This window comes from Bombus huntii, chromosome 3, assembly GCF_024542735.1.
Source record: "Bombus huntii isolate Logan2020A chromosome 3, iyBomHunt1.1, whole genome shotgun sequence".
Lineage (NCBI taxonomy): Eukaryota > Metazoa > Arthropoda > Insecta > Hymenoptera > Apidae > Bombus > Bombus huntii.
Genome location: NC_066240.1, coordinates 19,762,151 through 19,787,284, shown reverse-complemented (window position 1 = coordinate 19,787,284; position 25,134 = coordinate 19,762,151). Strand labels below are relative to the sequence as shown.

The window sequence follows — 25,134 nt, the reverse complement described above, 5'->3', positions numbered from 1 at the left end:
ACCTTTAAACGCGAACCATATAAAACCGAAAAAAAGCAACGTTTATTAGGAAATCTAACATATGTTAGAATCGACGTTTGTCGAAATATCGAGCTGAACGTCCAAAATCTGCGTTTGAAATATTTCTGTCGAGAACGGACCACGACTCAATTGAAAACCATATGGGACGAAAGATATAGAAAGACACGGCCATTCGTCGTGGACGAACTCCATCTAGAAGTCGGAGGAAAAAGACCACGGATTAGCTTTTCAACCGTGACCGGGAATGCATCTAAAAAAGCCAACCCCCGCCTTTATCATCGCGTCACAGGCGACCCGTAACCCGATCGTTTCTCTATTGTAAAGGACGGTGCAAGAAAACCCGGAAAACGGAGAACTGGAACAATTTGTCCCCGTTTCCGGCGAAAGAGGATCGTTCCCAGCGTCTGTTAGAAAGCTGTCCGGGTGCATGCGAGGCAAATACGCGAAAAGTTCGCGTGAATGTAGTCCGCGCGTAAAATGGCCAACGTTATATCGTCGCTGGACCACCCTCGTACGAACTGCGCTGAGCAAGATAGCGAGGTTGGCGTTTAAAAATGCCGCAATTTCGTTCAACTCGTGACTTTTCATCCTTGAGATCCGCCAAACTGGACAAAAGTCGCTAATCGAGGACAAAAGTAAATGTACTGGTAATAGGAGTTGGTACCGATGGCATTTTCGTTAAATACCGCTTGTTACGATGTAACCGGATCGTCGATGAAATCGCGAAAGAAATCGGCGAAGAAAAGAAGATAAAATTGCATCGGCGAGATAAGAGTCGACCGATACATCGATCGAGAGACAAAGACCAAAGGATCGTTGATTCGACGGTCGAGCCATACCAAATAATTATCGATCAGAGGTACTTATGTAGAGATACATTGTAGCTGTTTCCAAAATTCAGAATTGCGATTATTACTTTTATTTCGTCGTTTTAAGTTTTATTTCGTCGTATCGTCGCGCGATCGAACCGTAAAAGCTATACTCGTCGTAGAAAACTGTGTGTTTCGAAACTATCGTGAGATCGTAAGATCGATCGCGAGAAACCGCCGAATTTCCATGACGTTCGCGTTCGCCGTTTTGCCATCAATTTCGAAATTGTATCGATCGCTTGTATCGACAGGTTTTTCACTCTGCCCGGTGAAAAGACCGGTCGTAAAGACCGAAAAGATCGTGGCTCTTCTCTTTACACGCTTTAACGAAGAAGGGAAGATGTTTGCGTCTCGCGTCGTTCTACGAGAATAATCGCAACGATAAAAGTCGCTGATGCAAATTTATCCCATTAGTAACCACGATACGATCTTAATCGTGTAACCGCGCGAGTATCGATGAAGCGCTCGTGGTCGAATTTTCATCGTTTTCGCATTATCTCGGGCTCGAGTGACGCGTGTGCGCGATCGTGGAAAAGTCGGTGCTGAAACGTAGCGAGAGAACGCAGACCGGTTGCGTCGTACGTGCGACGCGTATGAAATATTGCGTTATTTCTAAGTTTGCTTAACTCGCGTTTCGCGAACGCGTCGACGTAATAACGGACGCGTATCACGTACCGCGCAATAAGAAGAAACGGAGATCGCGTTCAGCCAAGCGACTCGACGTCGACGTCGACGTCGACGACGACACGACACGACACGACACGACACGACGCGACACGCTGCGCCGCTCCTCCTAAATAAAGTTATCCACCATCCGGTAAAGAACGAAAGGAATCGTATACGCGTGGACATCGCGTATCGATTTGAACAGAGAGGCTCGTTAATTAATCGGGGCGATGCGACGCGGCGATCGATTGCGCGCAAATACGCATGGACGACCGATCGATTCGCATCAACGTACGCTAAAAAAAGGATTTACAAGGTTCGAATCGGAATGGTAAGTGATAAACGGCGACCCGATATTCGACGCAATATTTCCAGCCTGTCCTGGTCGGTGTGCCCGGCCCGGATAAACGGCCCGACGATCCCACCATGCGTGATATAACGTCGCGCAGGCAAATGTCGATGCGATAGGCACAGTCGCTAAATACATACGTACGTATATGGCGAAAGGGTGTAAAACAAGAATAGAAGCAAGAATAGAAAGAGGGATAAGAAGATCTCGTCTTACGACTTATCGCACTCGCGTAAAATCTAACGCGTGCCACCGGCTACTTTCGCCAAATATTAACAACGCTTTTAATTTAGATCGGTTACGCTCTGCGTTTCCTCTATTACCTCTGTTACGATGTTATCGATAAAGATCGACGATGGCCAAGAGTGATAAAAAAAATTTTCTTTGTCTCGATGACCTTTTTCATAAATATCGTGGAAATAACAGTTATTTTTGCTTTCCGATGAAAAACGATAACGAGACGGTCAATTACCGTGAAAAGGTCGAAGAGAAAAGAATAAAATAAACTAACGGTAAACGAATAAACAAAAGTAGGCGGCGATAAATTGTTCTCGCAGAAGCCAAGAGAGAATAGGAAATAATTAACGAAAAAAGAGAAAAAAGGAAGAAATTAAGTAACAGAAGAAAATAGAATTATTGAAAAGCTGATATAGAGGAGGCTGTTGCTTTTCCGACTGGGGTGGTAACTATTGCGGTTCGTTTATTGTCCGATTATTAATTACCGTGGATATATCGGGAGGCCAGGCGGCCGTAAATAATAACGGGGAAGCCGAGTTGTCGTGTCGCGATCATTATTTACCGCGGCGTGTTACGTTGCACGCCAGATTCCGGAATCGCGACTGTTTCGAGGAGTGGGTGTACGAGGTGTTGAATTACGACGAGTCAACGAGAAAAATTCACACGAAAATCGGTTGCAGAAAATTTGCGCTCGCCATCCAATCATCGCCTCGTGATAAATCTAAATTTCGGCAACGTACGAGTTGCTTCTATATTTCCAATTTAAACGATCAAACCGTACGAACGTGGAGCAATTTGTCAAATAGGACTCTATATTCGCTGAAGAAATTTTTATGGAAGCGCAGCTTCTACGTAATGGATGACTTTACGATTCAGATTGTAAATACGACACTGTTTTCCTCGTTTCTTTCTTTTTTTCTTTTTTCTTTTTCTCTCGGATAAAATTCCACCGACGACAAAAATTATTCGACGCGAAAAATATATCGTATCTATCATCGCGTCTAAGATATTCCAATAGATCGTCGAGTTTAAACATATTTGACACGTTTTTACGCGCGATTTTATACATACTTTTATACGTACAACTTTCTAAAAGTTGCCAGTTATTGGCTCGATGGTGACAGAGCGATCGAACGATTAAAAAATACGTTCGAGTTTCAATAGCGCTTTCGAGGAAATCGTAATCGCGTGGATCGCGAGTAGCTCGTAAACATCGGTAGGAAGAAATAAAGGTCTTCATTGTGGAAACTAGCAGAATCATCGTTTCGTAATTGCGACGGTGAAGCGATCGAAGAAACAGAATATTTTAGAGTTTATGTATTATTTAAACGGCTTTTGCAACTCTCGTTGTGACTCGCTTGACTCTGGTTTGCAAATGATCTCGTTAATATTCCGTAGAATTCGACGTTCTATTAATATAGCCTGGATAATGCTGCTCGAAGAGTAAACATCCGCGTTTTATTTTTCTCCTTTGAATTACAGCTTTATATTTATCGTATTGGTTAGAAAAAGAATTATCGATTTAAAAAATTGCTGACAAAAGTTAAATTTTATTTCGATTTCGCTACAAACGAGAAACGCGAGGAAAAACTGCGTAAAGTATACTTTCGTGGAAGATCGTTGATCGCGAGCTAAAGGTGAGAAAAAGTTGCAACGAGTTGACGCGAATTAGCCAAAATTGCGAAAGTCGGCACGAATTTCGGCGTATCGGCAAAAGTTAACTTTTATTTAACGCCTTTTGCTCTCGATTTATCTGGATCCTCTACCCAAGTTACAGAATATTCGCGCATTTGCAAGAGAAAGACGATGAGAAACTACGAAACTACAATTTTATTGACGCGGGATAACGACAAAGATAGGGCAGAAGCGAAAGAAATTAATCGGTGGAAAATGTGAAACAACGAGACGAAGAAAGACGGAGCAAAAAATCGAATATTCTGGAAGATTTGAATTCGCGACACGACGACCGCATCACTGAGGAATCGAACGTGTTCGTAATTTATCGAAGCACTATAGTTTCAACGGTCAACTATAGAGTGGTTCGTCGAAGATTTACATACCGAAACTGGCATCTTGTAACGGCGTCGGTATCGTTTATGGAGGAAACAAGACGTGGAATCGAACGCAAAATCGACTAAAGGAACGGTCTAATTTCCGTGTTGCGACACGATGGTCCGACGTAAGATACTCGACTCACGACTGGCGACTTGGCGGTCGAACGAAACAAACGGAACATTCAGCCGATACGTTCGAACACGCGGACGAAGTTAAATTGGACCAAGTCGTGTCGAAACGAGGAAACGTTTTCGGGGTATGGCCGATGCTAGCAAATCGCGAGACTTTCTTCGATTCAACGACGATAAATCTAGTTCTCGATCGTGCGTATAAACAACAACGTTTCGTGTAAACCCTCGTGATTCCAACGGAACGAGATATCGCGAACGAACGTTGGATCATCCGGATAAGGAACAAGGTATTCGCGAACGCACGACAGAATTTTTGTCATGGATATATTACACGCGTTGTGCAAAACTGTTTGGAATTCCTTTAACACCGTAACGAGACGCGAACGTCGCGAGTATACGTAAGAGTAAAATATGAAGCAAGTTTGAAGATCATGCCTGGAGACTGGAGAATCGGGAAGATACCATCGTTAGAATCCCTTCGGGAAAAACATTTTCGTTCGTCGTCGGAGTAAACGCCGAATCGACGCTTTTTATCGTTTAGTTCGATAGGATGGTTGGTTAGCGAACGCGGATGTATTCGGCTTTTGACGAATTACGGAACAAATTAATTATCCCGACTCAAATTTCTGACCCGAATTACCCTCGCACACTCTGACAATCTTCGTCTGTGCATCTCTACGACACCTACGATACGTCGTATAAAAGTTTGTCTCTCGTTCGAGTCGCGTAGAAGCTGAAATTTGTGGCGATTTCGAGGTACGGCGACGAGAAAAGAAATTAGAAAGAAAAACGAAACTGTGGCGAAAGTTGTACGTCCGACGAAACTTCTGTTTCCGTGATAGCTGAGTTAGCACGGAACGGAAATGAACGCGGTCGATCGTTACGCCGTAATTGCGATGAACGTTGAATCGCGAAATACGACGCCGTTGATCGAAAAACTCTGTTAACGGGTATTTATCGATACCGTGATCGTGGCAAATAGGCGTCGATTATGTCGCATAATTGTCACACCATCGGTATGTGAAGTAACGTTAAAATTTTGCATAAAATTTGTCGAGACCTATGTAGAGAGATACTTTGATAGGTCGATTAATCGACTCATTAAGAAACCGTTCGCGATTTCCCTCGATTGTTCGTTATCGAATTCGCGTTATCGAATTCTGTTTTTTCTTTCTTTTTCTTTCTCTTTTGACAATGTGAAATTGTGTTTCTACGAAACAGAATTCCAAGGATTCGTTTGATATTCGTTTTCCACCTAAATTTTACGAGTCTACCAAGTTTCAGCAAGTTGACGCACGTATGTACAACGTTGCGTTTCTTTGTTAATCCTGTTACGATCTGCCGCGTTAAAAAATCTCTCCGTCCGAAAAGAAAAATCTGCCCGACTAGACGAAACTCGAAGCGAATTATACGAAATTTGGATGATGAACGTTTATCAAATATCGATATCGAAGTGGAATTGCTAAGCGAAGAACAAACGTGACCAACGTTAACAACAGACGAATAACGTTTTACGAGAGATCGAACGAGTAGAAATATTTTATCGAGGAGGCCGTTATCGACGAAGCTAAAGCTTTGCGACACCAAGCGCGGTATATTCGAAGATTTAGCCGCGCAAGCCGCTACGTCAACAAAAGAACACACGGATTTGGATTACATTCCTGTTGGCTGATCCACGCTCCCTCGCGAATCCACTGACATCTTTCGCATGCGAATCAGGAATAGGAGAATACGTGACGAGTGATTTTATTGAAGAAACAGAAGATCTTTATGTATCTTTATGTGCGCAGCTGCTTAATTCGATCATGCCGCCGAATAGACGTATATACGTATTACGCGAGTTTTAGAAAACATTGAAAAATCGTATTAGCGGCGAAACGAGACGCGTTACGATCTATCGCGTTCGTACGACTCGTAAAATTTGACTGATAACGATAACGACAGCTGTCCCGATACTTAGGAAGAAAAATGGACCGATAGAATAGCACGTAATGAAATTACGCGCTAGTAATCGAACGATCAGTTTCTTCGTTTCTCTCTCGCTTCGTCTCCTGTTTTTGGTCCGCGTTACAAAAGTACGTGCCCTAAATAAAATTTCAGAGATGAAAGCCAAGAGAGGAACTGTTTTATTTGCTTCCATGTTATTCACTGGAGATTCTCCACCCAGGAGAAGGCAACCACGGGCGTTTAGTATATTGTGAGATCTCGCGGACGACGCGTCGCGATGAATAATGGAAGAAACAAAGTTAAATGATCCGTTCGGTCGAGTTTCTTATACCGTTTCCACTCCTACCGTAGAAACCTACGAAACACCTTTTGAATTCCGTGATAAAATTCTACTTGTCGCAGTTTTACGCGTCATCTATTTTTACCAGTGATGATAATTGGCTATCTAGGAATCGTGACGTTGAAAAGCTAGCGTCATACGTTTTTATATCGCGAAAGAAAACGGGCTTACGAGTGGACCATGCTTTCAAGAGTTTAAACGTGTCAAACTTGCCAACTTTGCTTTTTTTAACTCGTACGTTTGATTACCGTACTATGTACGTGTATATCGTAGGTACGCGATGAACGTTCCATTCATAGATTCGTTTATCGGAAGAAGATGACGTAAATAATATCAAATTATATCGCGTTGCCGCTAAATTCGTCGTTTGTCCGGGAAATTTGTCTCGAAAGATTCGGATAGCGAGAAAAATAGATGATTCGAAGCATCGATTCGTCGCGAACTGGTGGCCTGCTACAGAGTCGAAGAATACGACGCGTTTAACGTTTCGAACTTCAAACAGATCGCTCTTCGGCTTTCGTCTTCCGCGTGATTCGACATCGTCCCTTCGACAACCGGACCAATCAAGCGACGAGCTCATCAGCCAACGACGAAACTCGCTTTTCCTCCTTCTCCCTCTTCTGTTTCCTTTTTCTTCTCGACCCTTTCTTTAAAGCAGCTGTTTCCTTCGCCTCTCCGGTTCTTCGTCCACCAAAAGTTCCTCCGTTAGATCTCGTTTCCCCGGCAACAGTCTTTTATGCTTTCGTTCGTATTAAGCCCGGACCGATGTTTAAACCATGAGTTGGTCCGCCGTCCGCCGTCCGCCGTCCGCCGTCCATCGTCCGTCGTCCGTCGCGTCATTCCATCGGCAACGCCGGCAAATAGCATCGTCGGTGATTTTGTCTTCGGACTGACCACGTTTCTCATTTCTCAACGTCCGAGGCATTCCTTCGCACGCCATGGAACATCACTCGCATAACGTGTGCGTCCGTTCCGTTCCCCGCCTTATCATTTTTTACAATTTACACCACTGTGTCTCTCAGTCTCGTGATCTAAGTCTGCCTTCTTCCCTTCTCGTTTCTCTTCTTTCGTTTCGTTGCCGTGGTCGATCGTACGAAGGGGCGAGAAGTTGCGTAGAAAGAACGGAACATCGACCGTCATAGCAAGGTGGACAAAGGACGTGGAAAGGGCAGAGTCGCAGAAGCAAGAATTCGATCGATCGAGTCTGCTCGTGCAAATTGATAAAGAGCGGTGGACGCGAACAGGGACGCTTCATTTTTTCTTTCCAACTTTTAAAGCGCGACAGGGGTCTCGCTGGTAAGTGACTAGCTAATCTGGCCAACTTTCCACATGTACTTAATTTGTGACAAGTATCTGTGTGGAAGTACCGCGGCGGAATTATTTAGATTTAGAGCGAGATTTTGCGAGTGTTGGAAAAATTCTGCTCGCATCGCTCGTAATCCATTCAAAGTTGGCATAAATTGCGCCTGATGAAGCGATGGAGCGTCGTGCGTCGCGCCTATTGAATCTTTCGTCGAAGCGACAACAGCGAGCAACTTTTTCCCGCTGCACCGTGTTTCTCGAAACATTCGTCGCTCGTTGTCTGTTCGCGTTCGAGACGGCAAAGATCGAAGAAAAACGGTATGCTTGCTGCTACGAACAAATATCGCTTTAAAATCGATACGTTGCTTCGACGTAGACGCGCTGCTTCCACGAGATGACGTTCGTTGCGTACTGCGTTTGGAACGCGCAGCAACAAGATAGGACAACGAGTTCCTTGTCGTTGACTCGGTGAAAAGGCGGCCTTAAGCGAAAAGTAGAGAGGTTACGATTATAAATCCGTGCCGTAAATCCGTATAAACGCGTCGTTATTGTCGATTCCTCTGATCTTTGTTTTATTTACTTAGTTCGTGCATGCTCCGATCGTCTCCTACGGTCGCGTCTCGTCTCGTTACACCGCAAAAATGTAAACATGCACTCGTACACAGGTACGTAACTTTTTTACCGTGTTGTGTAACGCGAATCGCGTTGAACGAATCAGTACGATCCGTACGACGGATTCACCGTAAAAAATATAAGCCGATGGAAGTTTATAACAGAATAATGAATTCCTTGGAAAAAATAAAACTGAATAATGCATTACTTACGTATTCGTATTTAAATCGTTTACATGGTTGTAGAACGCAAAATGAACAGAGTACAAAACAGGCAGATTCGAAAGAACGAAGAAAGAAACGAGAGAACCGGCGGACACTGGCGAAACGGTATTGTCTTCCAACTGCTAGTCGATTTCCACGTAGCAAACTAGTGGCCGCATTTTCCAACAAAGAATTGCCAAATTTTCAATTACTCGTTCCAGTTTCATAATAATAATAATAATGATAATAATAATAATGATGATGATAATAATAATAATAATGATACTAACATTCCGATAATAATAATCGCGAGATTAAGATTTAACGTGTAGTTGAATTTTCAAAGTTACATCGTTTACCAGCGTTTGACGAATTTGTGCAAAAAAATCAGACATCGTACGATGAGTGTCGTAAATTCATCGATTAATGATAATATTTTCTAAGAAATTATTATTGTTCTCTGAGAGGGGACGAAGAAAGGATGTAGTTTTTGTTAGTCGAGCGATTACGCTATTAGTAAGGCGCTAATATAACGTTGCCACTTCTCTTTCTTCGTCGATCGCGTTATGCGATCGAACGAAAAACCGAGAGCAACGAAAGACGAGATACAGAACGAATCGATCCTCGAGCGAGTACAGGCGTCGAACGAATATAAATCCGTGTACGCGATAACGAATCGTCGATATCGAGAAAAACGAGGACAACGTTTTCCGTGAAGCCAAATTTTATTTCGGTGATTCAGAAATAAATTACGATATCTGCAAATTCGAACAAACGAAGAACAACTGGCGGATGTGTTTTCGTGTCTATCGAGGATCGTTGAAATTTCCGACTAAAGCGAAGAGTGAGTATTTTCGGTGGAACGAAACGGAAGTTAAAGTGACACACGCGTGTTTCCGATAAGATCGTGACGTTAAAAAAATTGTGCAACGAAAGATATTTCAAGAAATCGAATCGTATTTGAAGGATAAATCGGTATTTGACGAAAACGCGCCAAACGTCGATTCTATACGTAGTAAATTTAACGAAACGGAGAACCATGAAAGTTTCAAAGTTGACGAGTTCGTTAAACGAGTGAAATTACCGAACAAATTTATCGATGTAAGAACAATTAAAGCTGCGATTAAAATTGACCATGGTAACAAGTTTTTTCTAAGAACTGTCACTAACTATTCCGCGATAAATCACGCGAGAAACGTAGATCGAGTAAGAAATAAAGGTATTAAAAATTGATTTTATGCGACGATATCGAAGGAAACGAGAATCGGTAATGCGACAAATTAATCCGAACGACCGACACATAGGAAATTGACGTTAAAATTAGAATCACGATGGAATATAGATTCCGATCAAGGGCGGATTGTGTTTCTACAATTTGAATCTTCTAATTGCTAGGCTGACACGGCATGCTTTTGCGAGCAATTGCCGTACGATGGCCAGATAGTTAACGGGATTATATTTCTTCGATTTTGGTCTCTCTCGAATGTAAACCGTGAAATCATGCGATCGGACTTCATAAATATTCACCGAACGATTAATAATTTCCATATGGCAACATTAACATCGACATATCGGTATAACGTTACGAATTCCTATTAAGATTATTCTCCAACTTATGAATTAAAAAAAAAATAGTCTTACTACTTTTGTTACAAATATTTCACACGCGATCGAAGCATAGGTATTCGAGGAAATATGTACGTAAAATCTGAATGGTTGAACGAAATTACAACTTGTAAACAAACGTTACCGTATCATCGTAAAATATACTTTGTCGTATCGGAAGAGGAGAAAAATGTTGAACGTAAGACGGTAAGTAGATGTTTGCGTAATATCGAATGATTTTAATCAAAATCGCCGTCAAAATAGAGAAATATAACTTTACGTGTAGACTCTACATAGACTAGACTATATAAACTATATAGCGGCACATGTATACTAATACAGATATCTGCGTACAACGTTGAAAACTCGTTCGTCATCTGTATTCGCTTCGCTAACAATGTACATTATTTAATTGCTTAATTAAAAACCATCAATTATAACAGAATAGTTAGTTTCCTTTGAATCATAAAGAACCTGTTTTAATATTTCCAACTCGTTAAACGATTACAGGCAGGTCTGGAAAATTATACGCTCGACATAAATCAATCGACATTCGATTCTTAAATACATACATCGATATGTACGTACAGACGTACGTATGTGATACTTGGTCGTGGGGTTAATAGATTTATTCGCTACGTGACACGTTCGTTACGTTCGTTAATCTCGCTCCTCTAAGCACTTAGGCCAATTAACTCGATTCTATTTAATTATTCTCACACAAAACGATCGATACTTATCCGCTCGTTATTTTGTCGCAAAAATGACTAACACTTTACCATCGTTCGCCGTTCGCAACAAAAATACATCAACGACGTTTGAACGGCAAATAATAAATTATTTATAGCCGATTCTCGATTGCAAAAAACAATGAAAAAAGGAAGTTGATCAACGCCGTGATTCCCATTAATTATTCATTTTCGCTTTCGTTGATTATTCACTTTGTAAAAACCGAATCGCCTTCGATGAAAGGAAAAATACTGGTGAAAAATCCTAAGCAGTACGTACGTAACAAGAGTTGGTCGAGCAAGCGTATATCGGTTTCAGTTCTTTACAACTTTGTCCGCTTTGCTAAAATCTCTTTTTTCCTCTTATTTCTTTCGTACGACAGATATTTTTTCCACCGCTAGTCTCTCGACGATCGAATTTCTTTCGAACGAGACATTTATTTATCCGACGTATACGTTTGATTTGCTCGCGATCGTAATTCGTTTTTACGAAAGATGAAAGAGATAAGCATCTTTGTACTGCCAAGTCGTGACGCGCTCGACAGTTTCGGTTCGATTGCGCTCGGAAAATCCACGTCTCGATCGCAACGTTCTTTCATAAGCACGCGATAATCGAGAAAAGAAGAAGATAAAGACGGAGATAAAGAAAGGATCGTTTATTCGTAAATCTGAAAGTCGAGGAATAAAAGACGAATGAACGTGGTGCGAATAGAATGAAAACGGGTGAACAGAAGAGTCGGATAGCGTGTTGAACAAATGCGAGAGTCCGGCAAAGAGACGGTGGTGGCAACGAGACTTTGCAACTATAGCCGGCAGAATCTCGTTAGTTCAATTTTAATACGAATCAAACGTCTACCTTCCATTTTTGTGAGTTTCGCGACCGGTCGAAAAAGGGAGAAGAAAGTATTTACGAGCTTCGTGAATGTAAAGTGAAATAAAATTTCGAATTATCTTTCGCGAATGTAAAGTTATAACGTATCGTGTTTTAAATTTTAAACTTTGGTATCTCGAGAGATACGCGCGCACATAACGTACGGTTTAAATTATAAGATATTTTGTTCTTCGTGCGAATGCCGCGCGAGTATATTGCCTGAAATTTGCGATACGACGCTTTCTGTCTTTCGCCTACCGTCCTTGTAATCTCGATATAAGGGAATTTGTACCTAGGCGTTAAAAAGAGAAAGGAGACGTTGCGCCTAAATCTTCAAAATGACTTAATTCGTAACTCGAAGAGTAGTTACAGCCACGCGCATACGCGTAAAATTCCGTGGTCAGTTTCCAAGTTTCAAGAACTGCGAGATTCGATTCGACGACGAATATTCGTTATCCCGTAATGCTAATTACGGTACTAATTATCCGAATTTCCGATTCGGATTATCGCGAGACATTAAATTATCTGGACGTTGATATTCTGGTGATAGATCATCCAGATATGCAATTTCGAATTGGTTTCAAATTTGATCAATACACGGAGGAAACGTGAAAATGCTTTACACGACGCATAGAAATTTGTAGGTTTGTTCGAACCTTTGCGCAAAATTATATTTTGCTTCGCGATATATTACGTATACGTATATGGTATTATAGGCGCGTATTTCACAAAGCATGGTGACCGCTACCAATTCCGAAAACCACGATTCACAGGTACGATGCTCGACGAGACAAAAGTAACGCAATAGCAAGAACAATGGAAAACTCTGTACGATTACCAATCGACTATATCACGTACGTATTGTCAGCCTGTGACAACCTGGCCGACTTCACCGATCAGTCTCGTGGCGTCAACCACACCCCTGACGCTCGGCCATTGCACAACATAAGCGAATTCGTCCAACTAATTTCCACCGGCGTGCTGAACAACGTGACTTGCCTGAATCACGCTCCACAGCTGACCAGAGTGGTCGTGGTGAAAGTGATCGTGCTCTCGGTGATCGCGATCCTCAGCTTCGTGGCGAACGTCGCGACTATCTACTCTATCGCGATAAATCGACGAAAGCAACACGCTTGGTCGGCAATTTACACGTTGATCCTGCATTTAACAGTGGCCGATCTGTTGGTCACGGTGTTCTGCATGGTAGGGGACGCGGTGTGGAGCTACACCGTGGCTTGGATCTTCGGCAACGTCGCCTGCAAGTTGTTCAAATTCGCACAAGTGTTCAGCTTGTATCTGAGCACCTTTATACTGGTGCTGATCGGAGTGGACAGGTTCTTTGCTATACGATACCCGATGAAAGGCATGAATACCGCTGACAGGTGTCTCAAGTTTGTCGTTCTGGCGTGGATACTGTCCTTTATATTCGCATCGCCTCAGGTAAGAGTCGCTACGAAGCCTTGTTCGGATTAGTCAAAGGGATGAATTTGCATTAGCGAAACTGCATTGCCCCGGTCCAAATCGTTCGAATTCAAATAAACGTGTGTACCTCGAACGGACGTGCGATAAATACGATCGATCGTAAAAGAAATTCGATACGACGGGCGGCAAAAATTCAGAAAAAATCGACGACCTCGTTTTTCAAGCTCGAGTCTATCGTCTTGATCGATATTTCATACTTATTCGTCTGCTTCGTTCGAACGCGCATTCCGTTTATTTCCTTATAAAAATTTGTTCTCCGAGGTTCGCGGCAATTAAGATTCAAAAAGCGTGGATTCGCGATTTATTCGTCTTTAGTCGGAAGCGATTCGATTTTGTCGTACGACGATCATCCGCGTCAAGCTGCTTTTCTGGCTCTTCTTTTTACGTAACCTACGATATTCTAGTCTACGAATTCAAATGAAGTAAGAAACTCGTTTATTTACATCTAAACGGACGTAAATGTAGCTCTCTATGTTCATTAAAATTCATCGTTAAGATTTATCACGTTATTTAGTGATTTAGTAAAGGGAACATCGTGTTGTGTCAGCTATAATTACTAATGACTGCTAATTAGAAAAATATTAAGTTCGATATACATTTATGAGCGTGAATTGATTCGACGTTTATCGAACGGGTATCGTTTCGCTAACATCTGCCAATACCCGCGTAAAGATAAATTCGTTTAATGCGTATAACAACTTCGTTAAATGCAAAACACTTTACGAAGTTAATATCGAGTATAAATCAATTACGTGCAACATCTGAATACGTACGTAATATGTAAAACATAATGGAAGAATTGGTTCCGTGCTACGTAAATCGTAACGAAAGCAATCGCTCGATAACAGTTATTATATATTATAACCATACCTTTGTAATTATTACTTTCGATTTAACTTGGTTTCTCTTTTAACTTTAAAACTCGGCGAAAATTAAATCCTTACGAAACTAGTTACTCTGCTACTTGTATTCCATTGTATTCGATCTCGATAAAAAAATCAATCCGATAAACGGAAAATTCGGTCGTCGATGTACGAGAGATTCGAGTATGACGCGACGCAAAATCGAAAAGTAGCCAGGTTATCAGGGGTCGATCTCACCCGTGAATTTGAGGCTGAACGATGAATTTGGCCAGCAACAAAGAATTACATAACCCTTACGTATTCTCAGAGTTCCGTAATTTCTTGAATCTTCGGCTCGACGATCTTTCCTCGTTGGTCTACGCGCGTCGATTAACGCGTCCCTTGCCAATTCCAGTTGATCGACGATTACTTTTTCTATTGTAGCTGCATACGGCGCAATTTATCGTCGCGGAGTGTCGTAGTGTCGCGCTTTTAATTTAGCCGAGAATAAAGCACTCGTCACGGGCGCGAACAGAGAAATTGTATAATGCTGGAAAACATCGCATGGAAATTGGAAACCGAAGCAACCACAGGACATCACGCGGCGCTTTCGCGATAAAGCCGAAATTCTGAATGGAGGCGTGTAAAACAGTTGCGGATGTCTGGACAGGGGAAAAAATTCAAATTTATATGTAAATTCGCGATAAAGTAAAACCGAAGCGTAACGATGTTACGTTGTGCCATGAAAAATGAACGTTTATACTAATTAAAAGAAGAAGCCAGACAAGAAATTGTTTTAAACGTCGGAGAAATTGATTTAAAAGTTCGAATCGATATTCCGAACGCTGAATTTAATTAAAAATCCTGGCCACTTGGAATTTAAGTTCGACGAGTTTGATACGGTTCTTAGATCGAGACTCGTTGTTAATTGCGAATGTTACCTATATACGTATAACGATGGTGTGAGACAGATATTAAAAGTGAGATTAGATCAGTCTCGAATCAATTTCGATAAAATTCCATTACCGTTTCGGTTATTCCTTCGAATACGTAAATCGAGATATACCAATGTGTTTGTAAATCGAAGACCAAATATACGAATGACGTATTTCAGCAGGATTGAGAAACGCTAAATATAAATAACGATACATGCTAAATCGTATAAAAGTCAACGAGTTATCTTGCGTTTAAAAAAACCCTATGGAAGGAAAATTTTCAATTAGCACTGAAATATTCGAGGAGACGATTACCGATATTCGCTAGTGGTATTAGTAGAAACAACTTTAACTGTATAATTTGTATATTTTTCCTCTCAAAGTTACAAAGTAAATGAGGCACGACAAAATATTAAAGCCATGTCCTATAATATAACATCTACGCAAAAACGAAGTCTACTCTAAAATAAAAATGGTAATAGAAAAACCGAATGCACGCAAATATATAAACGCCTCTAAAGATGACGCATCTTGGAAAGATCTCGTATATTTTCGATCTTCTGCCCTGGCCTGTACGATGATAATTTAATCTTGTTCTTCCACTACACGAGTTTACTACTTTTTCTTCCGGTACTGCAAAACATATCGATATATTAAAATGTATAAATAGACGCTTTTATACGCCTAATACGATACCGTGAGATATCTCTTTATCTTTGAATTAAATTCTGCTTCCCACTTTATCTATTCTTCGCTCTTTTATAAATATTGTCTCAGCAAATACAGCAAATACTCCGTCAATCGTTAATACCTTTCTACTTGTTTCAATTTTCCATCTTCCATCTACCGTTTGTAAACCATCCATTTGACCATCCTCCGTTTTCTCCCAGCTGTTTACCATTTTATCAATTTGTTACGAAACATAAGAACACACCCCTAAAGGAAAGCTCCTCGTATAAATTGCCGTCTTAAGCTTTGCTTTGTCGCGGTACATGCTGTCTCTACTGCTGCTCGTCTTACACCTAAAACGAAAAGAAGTAGCTCGTGTACTTCGAGACGCTTCGAACTTTAAGGCAAAACTAAGCCTTTTCCGACTACGGCCCGGTTACGACCTACGAATCTCGAATAACGCGTAGATAAGTAAAACTCCATCTAGCCTGGTATCCAACGTATCCTACCTTCCGACACAAAAATCTTGCAAAAATTAAAGCGACCCACGATATACCTACCGATGAACGTTTCTAGTCCGTTGCCGAGGTGATGCTGGACAAAGAGGTTTTCTCGCTGGCCGCGGAATCGTAAGCCTCCGACGGTTCGAAAAGTCTCCCACTTGGAAAGTTTTCGGCTGCATGGGGCATTCCGGCCCGTTTCGTCCTATCTGGATCACCTCTCCTGAGATCTCTTCCTAGACCACCGCACCGACACTTCCTCTTCCTTCTCCTTCTCCTCCTTCCGCAAACTCTGCTTCGTCTTCTTACTCTCCTTCTTCGTCTCCGCCTACATCTACAGAACTTTCTTTTTCTCCTTCTACGTCTACGCCGTCTCTTCTTGCACTTGCAGCCCAATTTTTTCTGCATTCTGTTTCTGCGACAGACGTCCAGTAGATTGACCTCCTGTTCGGCAATTTCTTGGCAATTTATCTCGCTGTTCGTCGGTAGAATGTAACAGCCCCCGTTCTTCTTTAGGATACCGTAGGCGACGCCGCGCTTTAACGCGGTCTGCATCTGTTTGCGTGAAATTATCGTCGAGAATCGAAGGGAGTCGTTCGAACGATACGCGAATACGCGCGATCGGAACGGTTGCTAACCTGACGACGTGCCACATTTGGTGAAATATCGTAGACGGACGAGAGATAATGTAAAATTTCTCGAGAAGTCGAGCCTTTCAATTCGCGAAGATTTTTTATCGCCGTGACCACCAGGGCAAGAATTTTTGCCGAATCGCTCACCATGATTATATTCGTTCTCCAACTGCAAGCGAACCGATCAATCTTAAAAATGTTTAATCGTACGCGAATCTTTTTGTTCGAGGAAAGATCGAATTATATCGTGCTTGAAAATTGCTACGCCACGTTTTTCTGCGTCTCTTCAATATTTTTTTAGACGTTGATCGACTTATTCGTAAGACCTATTCGCTCGAACAAAACAGGCAAAAAGTATGAGTTGTACAGCTGGTTAAGACAGAAGTAACTTCAAAGTACACTTTAAACGTTGTATTTTTGTTCCTGCATGCGTAACGCGTGTAATTTATAGAATCAATTTCACGTGGAATAAACGTAAAATTGACAACGTTGCGCGAAAAGTTCGATCTAGAAATTTCGAGAAGTTATTTCTTCGTACTTGACTACGAAGAAAAATTGTACGAAAGCATAAACAGTAAAAGCGGAGTACCTTAATTGGCAGCAGCGATTAATTGGCTTTCAGACGACCTAGACGCCACTTAGTCTTTGTAAGCTCGCTTCCATTCGGATCGCAACGTTTAATCCATGATTCGTTGATTCCACTTTCCACAGAAATTAACTAAATACAAGAAATTTTAAGATGATACAACGAGCCGAAATTTTCTTCCGTCACATTGCTATTGAACGATCGACGAACGAGCGTCGGCGTTTACAAATAAACGATGCTGTTTCGAGCACGATCGAAATAGCTTCGTTTGTCAAAATGGCGATGAATAATTTTTCCATCGAGGTCGTCCTAGCACGCGAAAAACAGCTGAAACGTATGGTTTGGGAGAATCGTAAAAAGTTGGTGGTAAAAAGTGCCTACACGTGCGACTTACGAATATAAATTTTCATGATTAATCGCACAGCATCGATGACGAATGTCCTTCTCGCGCTTCGTACATTTCTACATACATATGTGCCTATGTACACAGTATAAATGAAAGTAGGTGTAAAAGCCACCATAGTGTGATTCTACACCTTTGGATAGGCGGAGATTTTTTGAAAAACAATCGTGCAAAATTGATCTTGACGATAAAGTTCAAAGTCGAATCTTTTCTTCGTTCCATCGTATTGTTCTTGTATCGGTCGCGTAACTCCACCGTTCTCTTGGACAAAAATATTTAGATTGCACTTGTTATCGGTGCAGGCAAATAAACTTCGTCTTGAATGTCAACGTCTAATTTGCACCGACTTTTTACTATAGATCGCGTTCTTTACTATAGGTTCTTTGTAGGTTCTTTACGCGTTCTTTGTAGAAATATTTAATTTCTCATACTAAATTTGAGGGTACAAGCCCATGCGCGAATAAATAAATTAATAAACGAAGAGTTTAGTTATATTAATAATAACCTCGCGATGTTAATCGATCAGCTTATGGAAATTGCAAAATGCACGAGTTTAGCGATCTGTAACAGAATAAATTCCGAAACGAAATCAAACATTCACGCTTGCATATATTTATATACGCTAGATTTGGATTTAATAATGTTTACTATTTCCAGATTTTCATATTCCATGTAGTTCAAGGACCGTTCATCGAAGATTTCAAACAATGCGTGACCTACGGATTTTACACGGAACCTTGGCAGGAACAACTTTACGGATCCTTCGTTTTGTTTTTCATGTTCCTTCTTCCTCTCGCTATACTCGTTGCTACCTACGTTTCCACCGTAATCACAATCTCTCGTACGTATTCCACTCTCATTACGTACGAACTGTACGTTCGATCTGAGCTGCGAGCAAAATAATTTTAGGAAGCGAAAGGATATTTAAATTGAAGCTAACTAATAACATTATACGTCACGTAAATGGGAATACAAACCGAAGAAAATTAATGCATCGAGCAAAGGCCAAATCATTGAGAATCAGCATCGTTATCATAACTGCTTTCATCATCTGGTGGACACCGTATTATACAATGATGATCATTTTTATGTTCCTCGATCCTGACAAACACGTAAATAGTTTAAATTAATCAGATTTACTTGACGATCTTCGCGAGAAGTCGATCCGATTAACAGATTGACTGCTGATGGCGTCGCGTTGACGTCGTGGCCTGGTTGCTGCCGGGGATGCATGACGCCACGTTGTCGTCACGCTCAAATTGTTTTCAAATGACGTCGGCGAGATCGACAAATTTTAAGAGAAAAAGTTTCAGTAACGATGAAAGACCACGCAACTTCGGCCCAACGGTCGATGTGTTAATATAATTTACTAAAAATCAATTACTTTTATATTTTAAGACGTTGTAAATATTTGAATCGTAGTGATTATAAAAAGCTTTGATATTTTCAGCTCAGTAAGGAATTACAAAACGTAATCTTCTTTTTCGGCATGACCAACAGTTTGGTAAATCCTTTGATATATGGCGCGTTTCATCTGTGGCCGCGAAGGAAACGTTCCATTCACAGGTTATTAACATTATAAAAAATAACAATTCTCGTTCTTCCAATTATTATCATTGGTACCTGAATAAAATAGTTCTACAAGCTGTTCATATATTCATCCAGGGATAGAGAATGTATTTGACAATATTTTGCAATTTTCAGAGAATTGTCTACCGTGCAACGCAGACTTACGCCAACCAGCTGTGAAGGTAACGGCAAACAAGAATCACGAGAAACACGAACACCATTTATACCGAAAAATAATTGAAATACTAATATCTAATCAGAGTTAACGAAACGATTAATTACGACAAATTCGGTCGTATTCTTCTGTTAGAGAGTTCAACATTTTTATATTCTTTGCGTCCATACGTCAATGATCAACGGTAATCACTAAAATTCATACTTAAAGTTTATCGTCAGATCTAGTCCTTAGTCTTAAGTACATATTAATTAAGATCACGCTACATCTATCGCCATTGTATACGAGTATCTAAATGTGAATTAAGTGTTTGAAAATAACAATAATAAAATAACAGTATAAGAACAATGTAGAAGCAGTAATATAATATAATTGATGTACACAAACAATATTTACATATACGATAGTATTGTAAGTAAAAACTGTCCACGTTATAAATTCCTTCGTTTTGTTTTATTACGTGCTACATGCCTTATATGCGCACATTTGTTATTAGGTCCAAAACAAATTTATTTCTACCAAAATTACTAGTTAATAGTCGATTATAAGTAAATAAAAATGTTAAGTAGACTGTCACATTGCTCCGGACTGTATGAAAATGCATGGCTTGTACAAGCTTGACAAAATTAAAACTCCAACACGTTTACTTTTAACGCCTCGTACCAGATGGGTCGAAAATTTCATCAAAATCATTCTACAGTGCGAATGAAATGGAAAAGCGTTACTGAAAAGCACTCTCCATTAGATAGTTAGAGCTATTGTTTAACCATAGAATAAGATATCCTATAATTCATTCTTGTAACACTAATTATTAATAGACACTGCAGATCATTCGTGTTGTTTAGAGATATTTTTGTGAATAAATAACTTTCTTACTGAAAAAATGATTTAAAAATTCATTAAGTGAAAATGTATTCGTATATTATTTATTCTTCGTCTGTAGTTAGGTTAGGGGTTAGGACCTAACTGTTAGCTTTTGAAAACCTATGCGCAAGTAAGTACGTACGAACACGATCGTACAAACAGGTCTCGACGCTCATATACCGAAAGCATAAAAAATAATTGGCGGAAAATTGAAAATCAAATAAGCTGTCGTGAAATATCGACATGGAAAACAAAAACGTTCTCATTCTGCGCCATTGGGCATAGAAATATAGGAATCGAATGACTGAAGCCGTTTCCGAGGAACGTGGTATTTTGGGGCCGCGTTAGTAATTAATTGCATTCATTCAACAAGCGCAGTCTTATTTTCATCGAGTAAGAGCGAGCCAGTGTAACTGGTCAACTGTTAACTGGCCCTGTGTGCTATGAACATCTCAGATAGAGACAGATGCACTCTACTCGTCTCTATCTATCTGGCAAGAACGAGAATTTCGTTGCCTTTCATGTTCATTTTTCACAACTCAAGTTTCGGACGCTTTTCCCTAGTAAATTTCCTAGAGATATTTAGTTTAGTTTAGTTAGATCGTGACTGCGATTATTTCCACGTGTTACAATCTATGTCTATATAGTATAACAGTCGCTTTGAAGAGGTTAGTTTGTTTATAGATTTATGGTAGTTATATGTAGTATATGTTACATGTGCTGCGGAAACAACAAAATATTTAAAATACTAGAATTGTAATTATAAAATAAATAATTTTATGATTGTATATTACTTATAATTTATTCTGACATTGCAATGACACTCTTTTAGAAAACGTCTAAAACGTAATATAATATATATATATATATATTAAGACATTAATTGAATAAAAACAAAAATGATTTTTTTTAGTAATATTGTAGAATAATTATTTTAGTTTTAATAATTAAAATAAACAGTAGTTTTCATAAATGACTATGAACATTTTTCAGATATGAAAATAATTTAAAGTGTTTGAAAAAAGGAGAAATACAAATGAATAATATATATTAGATAATGAATTATTACATGGTAGTAAATCTTATGAAATAACAGATGGAATTACAAAAGAAAAACATATTAACACAAAATGGAACTCCTAATAAGGGAGTTAATAAAAAATCATTGGTTAAGAATGGAAATGTAAGTTCTGAAACTAGTCATGCAGATTTAGATTTAAAAAAAGGTTGCAGCAATGATGAAATAACAAATAAAAGTCAACAATCGATAATTAGTGTAAGAAAAATAGAAGATTTATGTAGGACCCCCCAAAAAAGTAATACATTGGGAGGTTTAGGAAGCATAGAGAACATTCAAATAGAAAATGTAAATAGCCTAAAAAATTTCACTCCTAATAGTTTAGGTATAAATTTAATGAAATGGCATTCACAAACAGAAACACCATCGAAACATAAAAGAAAGAGGCAATATCTCTGTAATGAACATACACCTGAAAGAAAAATAAAAAGGGAACTTTGTAGCGACAATGATTATGATCAATTGTCTGATGCAGTCAAATTAGAATCATGTGATAATGAATTAAATGATCTGGAAGCTATTGATATGTTGCATGATCTCGATTCTGTGATGGATTTTGAAGAAAGTAAAATAGATACAGACATTTTTTGTTCGACGATTAATGAGACCATGCAAGACGATCAGACTGTAGAAACATCCAGAGATCCAGAAGTTGATCCCCTTTATATCACTGACAATGAAGAAACTAGTACACCTCATAAAAATATAAAAAACCAAGAAACAAGTGTAGAAAATAAGATTAGAATGACAGGAAAACGTAAATGTAATAAAGAAGATACCGACAACGATTATGACGACTTAAAACATATTTTAGGAGAACTAGATATTGAAATGCCATTAGAAGATGAAGAAGAAGAAGAAAGGGAAGAAAGAGAAGAAGAAGAAGAAGAAGAAGAAGAAGAAGTAGAAGAAAAAGAAGAGAAAAATGAATTATCTGAAGATGCAATGAAGGTAAATATCTGCATCAGTCGTACTTCACATATATTAATTATTTTATATTAACTTATTATTCTTTTAGAAATTATATAAGCTAAAAGTAAAATTAATGCATAAAGTACCGAAACAGCATAAAATTGAACATACTGCAGGCTCAAAAACATTAACGAGAAGAGAGAAAGAGCTGTTCTTAAAACATGGACCACTAAAAAGTGGCATATTTACACCTAGCGAAGATAAAATTATCAAGGATAATTGGAAAGCATTTTGTAAAGTATGTCTAATTAATGTTATATATTTCTCTTTTATTGATAATCTTTCATATGCAGGCTCATGACTGGAATCCTAAATGTGTGAAACCCTTCATTCATATGAAACATGCTAATAGATTTTATATAAAAAGCATGGAAGAGAGACAAAAATTTACTCAATTTTTAGCAAATAATTTACCATGGAGAACACTGTATAGTGTTTTTCATAGATTCAAACACTTATATGGAAATCATGAGAAAATTTTTCAAAGGTACCATCCATATCAAAAGCTCAATGCATTCGTGTAATATTAATTACTAATGTATCTTATAGATATACATCAGTTGAAGATAAGAAAATTTTATCTTACATGAAGAATAAACAAAATGAGGAAAAAGTACACAGATTTTCAGAATTAAGTAAAATGTTGGGACGTTCAAGACATTCAATTTGGTCACGTTATCAACTGCTTAAAAAGATGCAGCAAGATGAAGACCGTAAGTTTCTTTCTAAATATTGCAATTTTTATAATATATGTCGGAGATGAAAGGACATCGGAGCCTTCCCTTTGGAACTTCGGGAAAATCCCTCAACACCGTAATCTAGATTCTATCATAGGCGTAATTAAACAATTGTCGTCATTCGATCCGATTGTATTTGTTCGAGATTTGTGATAATGAGCTTGGGCTCGAGGCGACAACCAGTCGCCGAACGTAACCGCGGTCACGGGATGAATGCTTTGTCTGGCAGAGGCATGGAGTAATTCTATAGCTCTCCTTAAAAAGGAAATAGTTGTAACACTCGACAGTAAACATTCCAACGGTCTCTATCCCGTAGCTTGCCATTTGCAGACCCTATTCTTCAAGATGATTGCCAGACGTCGATGCGTTTCCACAGTACACGTGCAGCTTTCCCTCGAGGGCAGCTAGCATCTTTTTCTAACCAACATTAACAGCAACCAATTAACAGCAACGTCAATTTCCCTCACTATCTGAACGAAGGCTATCCTCGATGAATCCGATGATCTTGTGTCCTTAGATACACCCCATCATAATTTTCCTCTGCAGCATCATCGCGACGAAAAGTCATTTCTCTCGTGAAGTCGTATTAGCGAGTTACTTAGCGTCTTTACGCTCGGTGGCTGTTCCACGTTTTAACAAAGAGTTAGTTTAGTTAGTTAGTTTAGTTAGTTTAGTAGCCAAGCAAGTCGAGTACGATTTGGGCTTTGGAAGAAAGCGCATCCTGTTATCCCGTTAACCGCGGATTCGTTATTGAATCTAGGACCATTGCCATTAGCTTCCCGACTATCTAAGTACCACGGTTACTTGTCAAGTCCTGTAATAATCGTATTTGCACTAGTCAGTGTCTTCTCTATTGCATAACGACAATGTGTAATCCAAATGAAGATTCGTTTCACGCCCCTAATCCTAATTCTAATGTAAACCCGACATATATATAATAATAATTATAGTAATAAAACTAATGATAAAACTAATTCAATCGCGCTTTATTGTAGCATCGTCTGAAATCAAATGGACATTATCTTTAATTGGTAAATTTATAAAAACTCTCATGAGCATAACATTATGTGAGACGGTGGAGGATTTAAAAGATGCTATTATCCCAAAACCGGTTTGGCGCAAATTAGAAGAAAAGCTAGGTATACACCATAATACATTGAAGAAATTCTGGATATTTCAATTGCACATGCAATTATTTTGTCCAGAACCTATTTATTTAAATGATATAAAAATAAAATTAATTGAATAGTAAGTTAATAACCCTTCATAATACAGAAACTTCGTTATATCTCCTAACATAAGTAATTATTTTTTAATATAAAATATAGTAAATCTGCTATATGTATACTGAAAATTATATTGCAGCATTTATGGAAAAGGGATTTCGAATAGTCGAGAAATAGTCTGGTCAAATGTAGCGAAATATTTTGATGGAGTTACTAATATCTTTTTGTGTAAAATATTTTTTTATCTTGTGCAAGAAGCTGCTCTAAAAATAAATACAAAAAACTTTACTGGTAAGTTTTTAAATTAATAAAATTATGAATATTAAATGCTTTGTTTTATAATAATAATAATTTTCACTTCGTATTTTTTAGACATCGTGGAGTATTTATATAATGAAAAGATACAAGATATAAAAAATGAATTAACTGATAAATTTCTTCCTAGACTCTTTTATAATGGAAAAGTTAAAATTATAGATGAAGACTTAAACCAAGATATCAGTATATAATAAAATAGGAAAAGATAAA

At 39.1% G+C, this 25,134-nt stretch overlaps 3 protein-coding genes across 7 annotated transcripts; 2 read left to right on the top strand and 1 right to left on the bottom strand.

Moving 5' to 3' along the window:
• The first annotated feature begins 1,654 nt into the window (after nt 1-1,654).
• Nucleotides 1,655-20,167, top strand: LOC126863431 (gonadotropin-releasing hormone receptor). Of its 4 annotated transcripts, none has more exons than XM_050613593.1 (6): nt 1,655-1,887; nt 12,710-13,376; nt 18,643-18,826; nt 18,895-19,097; nt 19,436-19,551; nt 19,690-20,167. In XM_050613593.1, the coding sequence occupies exons 1-6, from the start codon at nt 1,787-1,789 to the stop codon at nt 19,793-19,795; spliced, it is 1,377 nt and encodes a 458-aa protein (XP_050469550.1). In that variant the 5' UTR covers nt 1,655-1,786; the 3' UTR covers nt 19,796-20,167. The 4 variants fall into 4 exon arrangements, with proteins under 4 accessions (XP_050469550.1, XP_050469554.1, XP_050469551.1 ...); XM_050613597.1 differs by lacking the exon at nt 1,655-1,887 and adding an exon at nt 5,466-7,911; XM_050613594.1 differs by lacking the exon at nt 1,655-1,887 and adding an exon at nt 8,295-10,544.
• LOC126863436 (protamine-like protein) lies at nt 15,543-18,636 on the bottom strand. The gene is made up of 2 exons (XM_050613607.1): nt 17,003-18,636; nt 15,543-16,919 (listed from the first exon to the last, which is right to left on the bottom strand). The coding sequence occupies exons 1-2, from the start codon at nt 17,144-17,146 to the stop codon at nt 16,437-16,439; spliced, it is 627 nt and encodes a 208-aa protein (XP_050469564.1). The 5' UTR covers nt 17,147-18,636; the 3' UTR covers nt 15,543-16,436.
• Nucleotides 20,168-21,586: 1,419 nt separating the features above from the next.
• Nucleotides 21,587-25,134, top strand: LOC126863422 (uncharacterized). Of its 2 annotated transcripts, none has more exons than XR_007688859.1 (7): nt 21,587-22,622; nt 22,690-22,881; nt 22,937-23,130; nt 23,193-23,356; nt 24,376-24,519; nt 24,746-24,897; nt 24,979-25,134. XR_007688859.1 is itself a non-coding variant. In XM_050613565.1 (7 exons), the coding sequence occupies exons 1-7, from the start codon at nt 21,690-21,692 to the stop codon at nt 25,113-25,115; spliced, it is 2,025 nt and encodes a 674-aa protein (XP_050469522.1). In that variant the 5' UTR covers nt 21,587-21,689; the 3' UTR covers nt 25,116-25,134. The 2 variants fall into 2 exon arrangements, 1 of the variants encoding a protein (XP_050469522.1); XM_050613565.1 differs by having other exon boundaries at nt 24,376-24,628.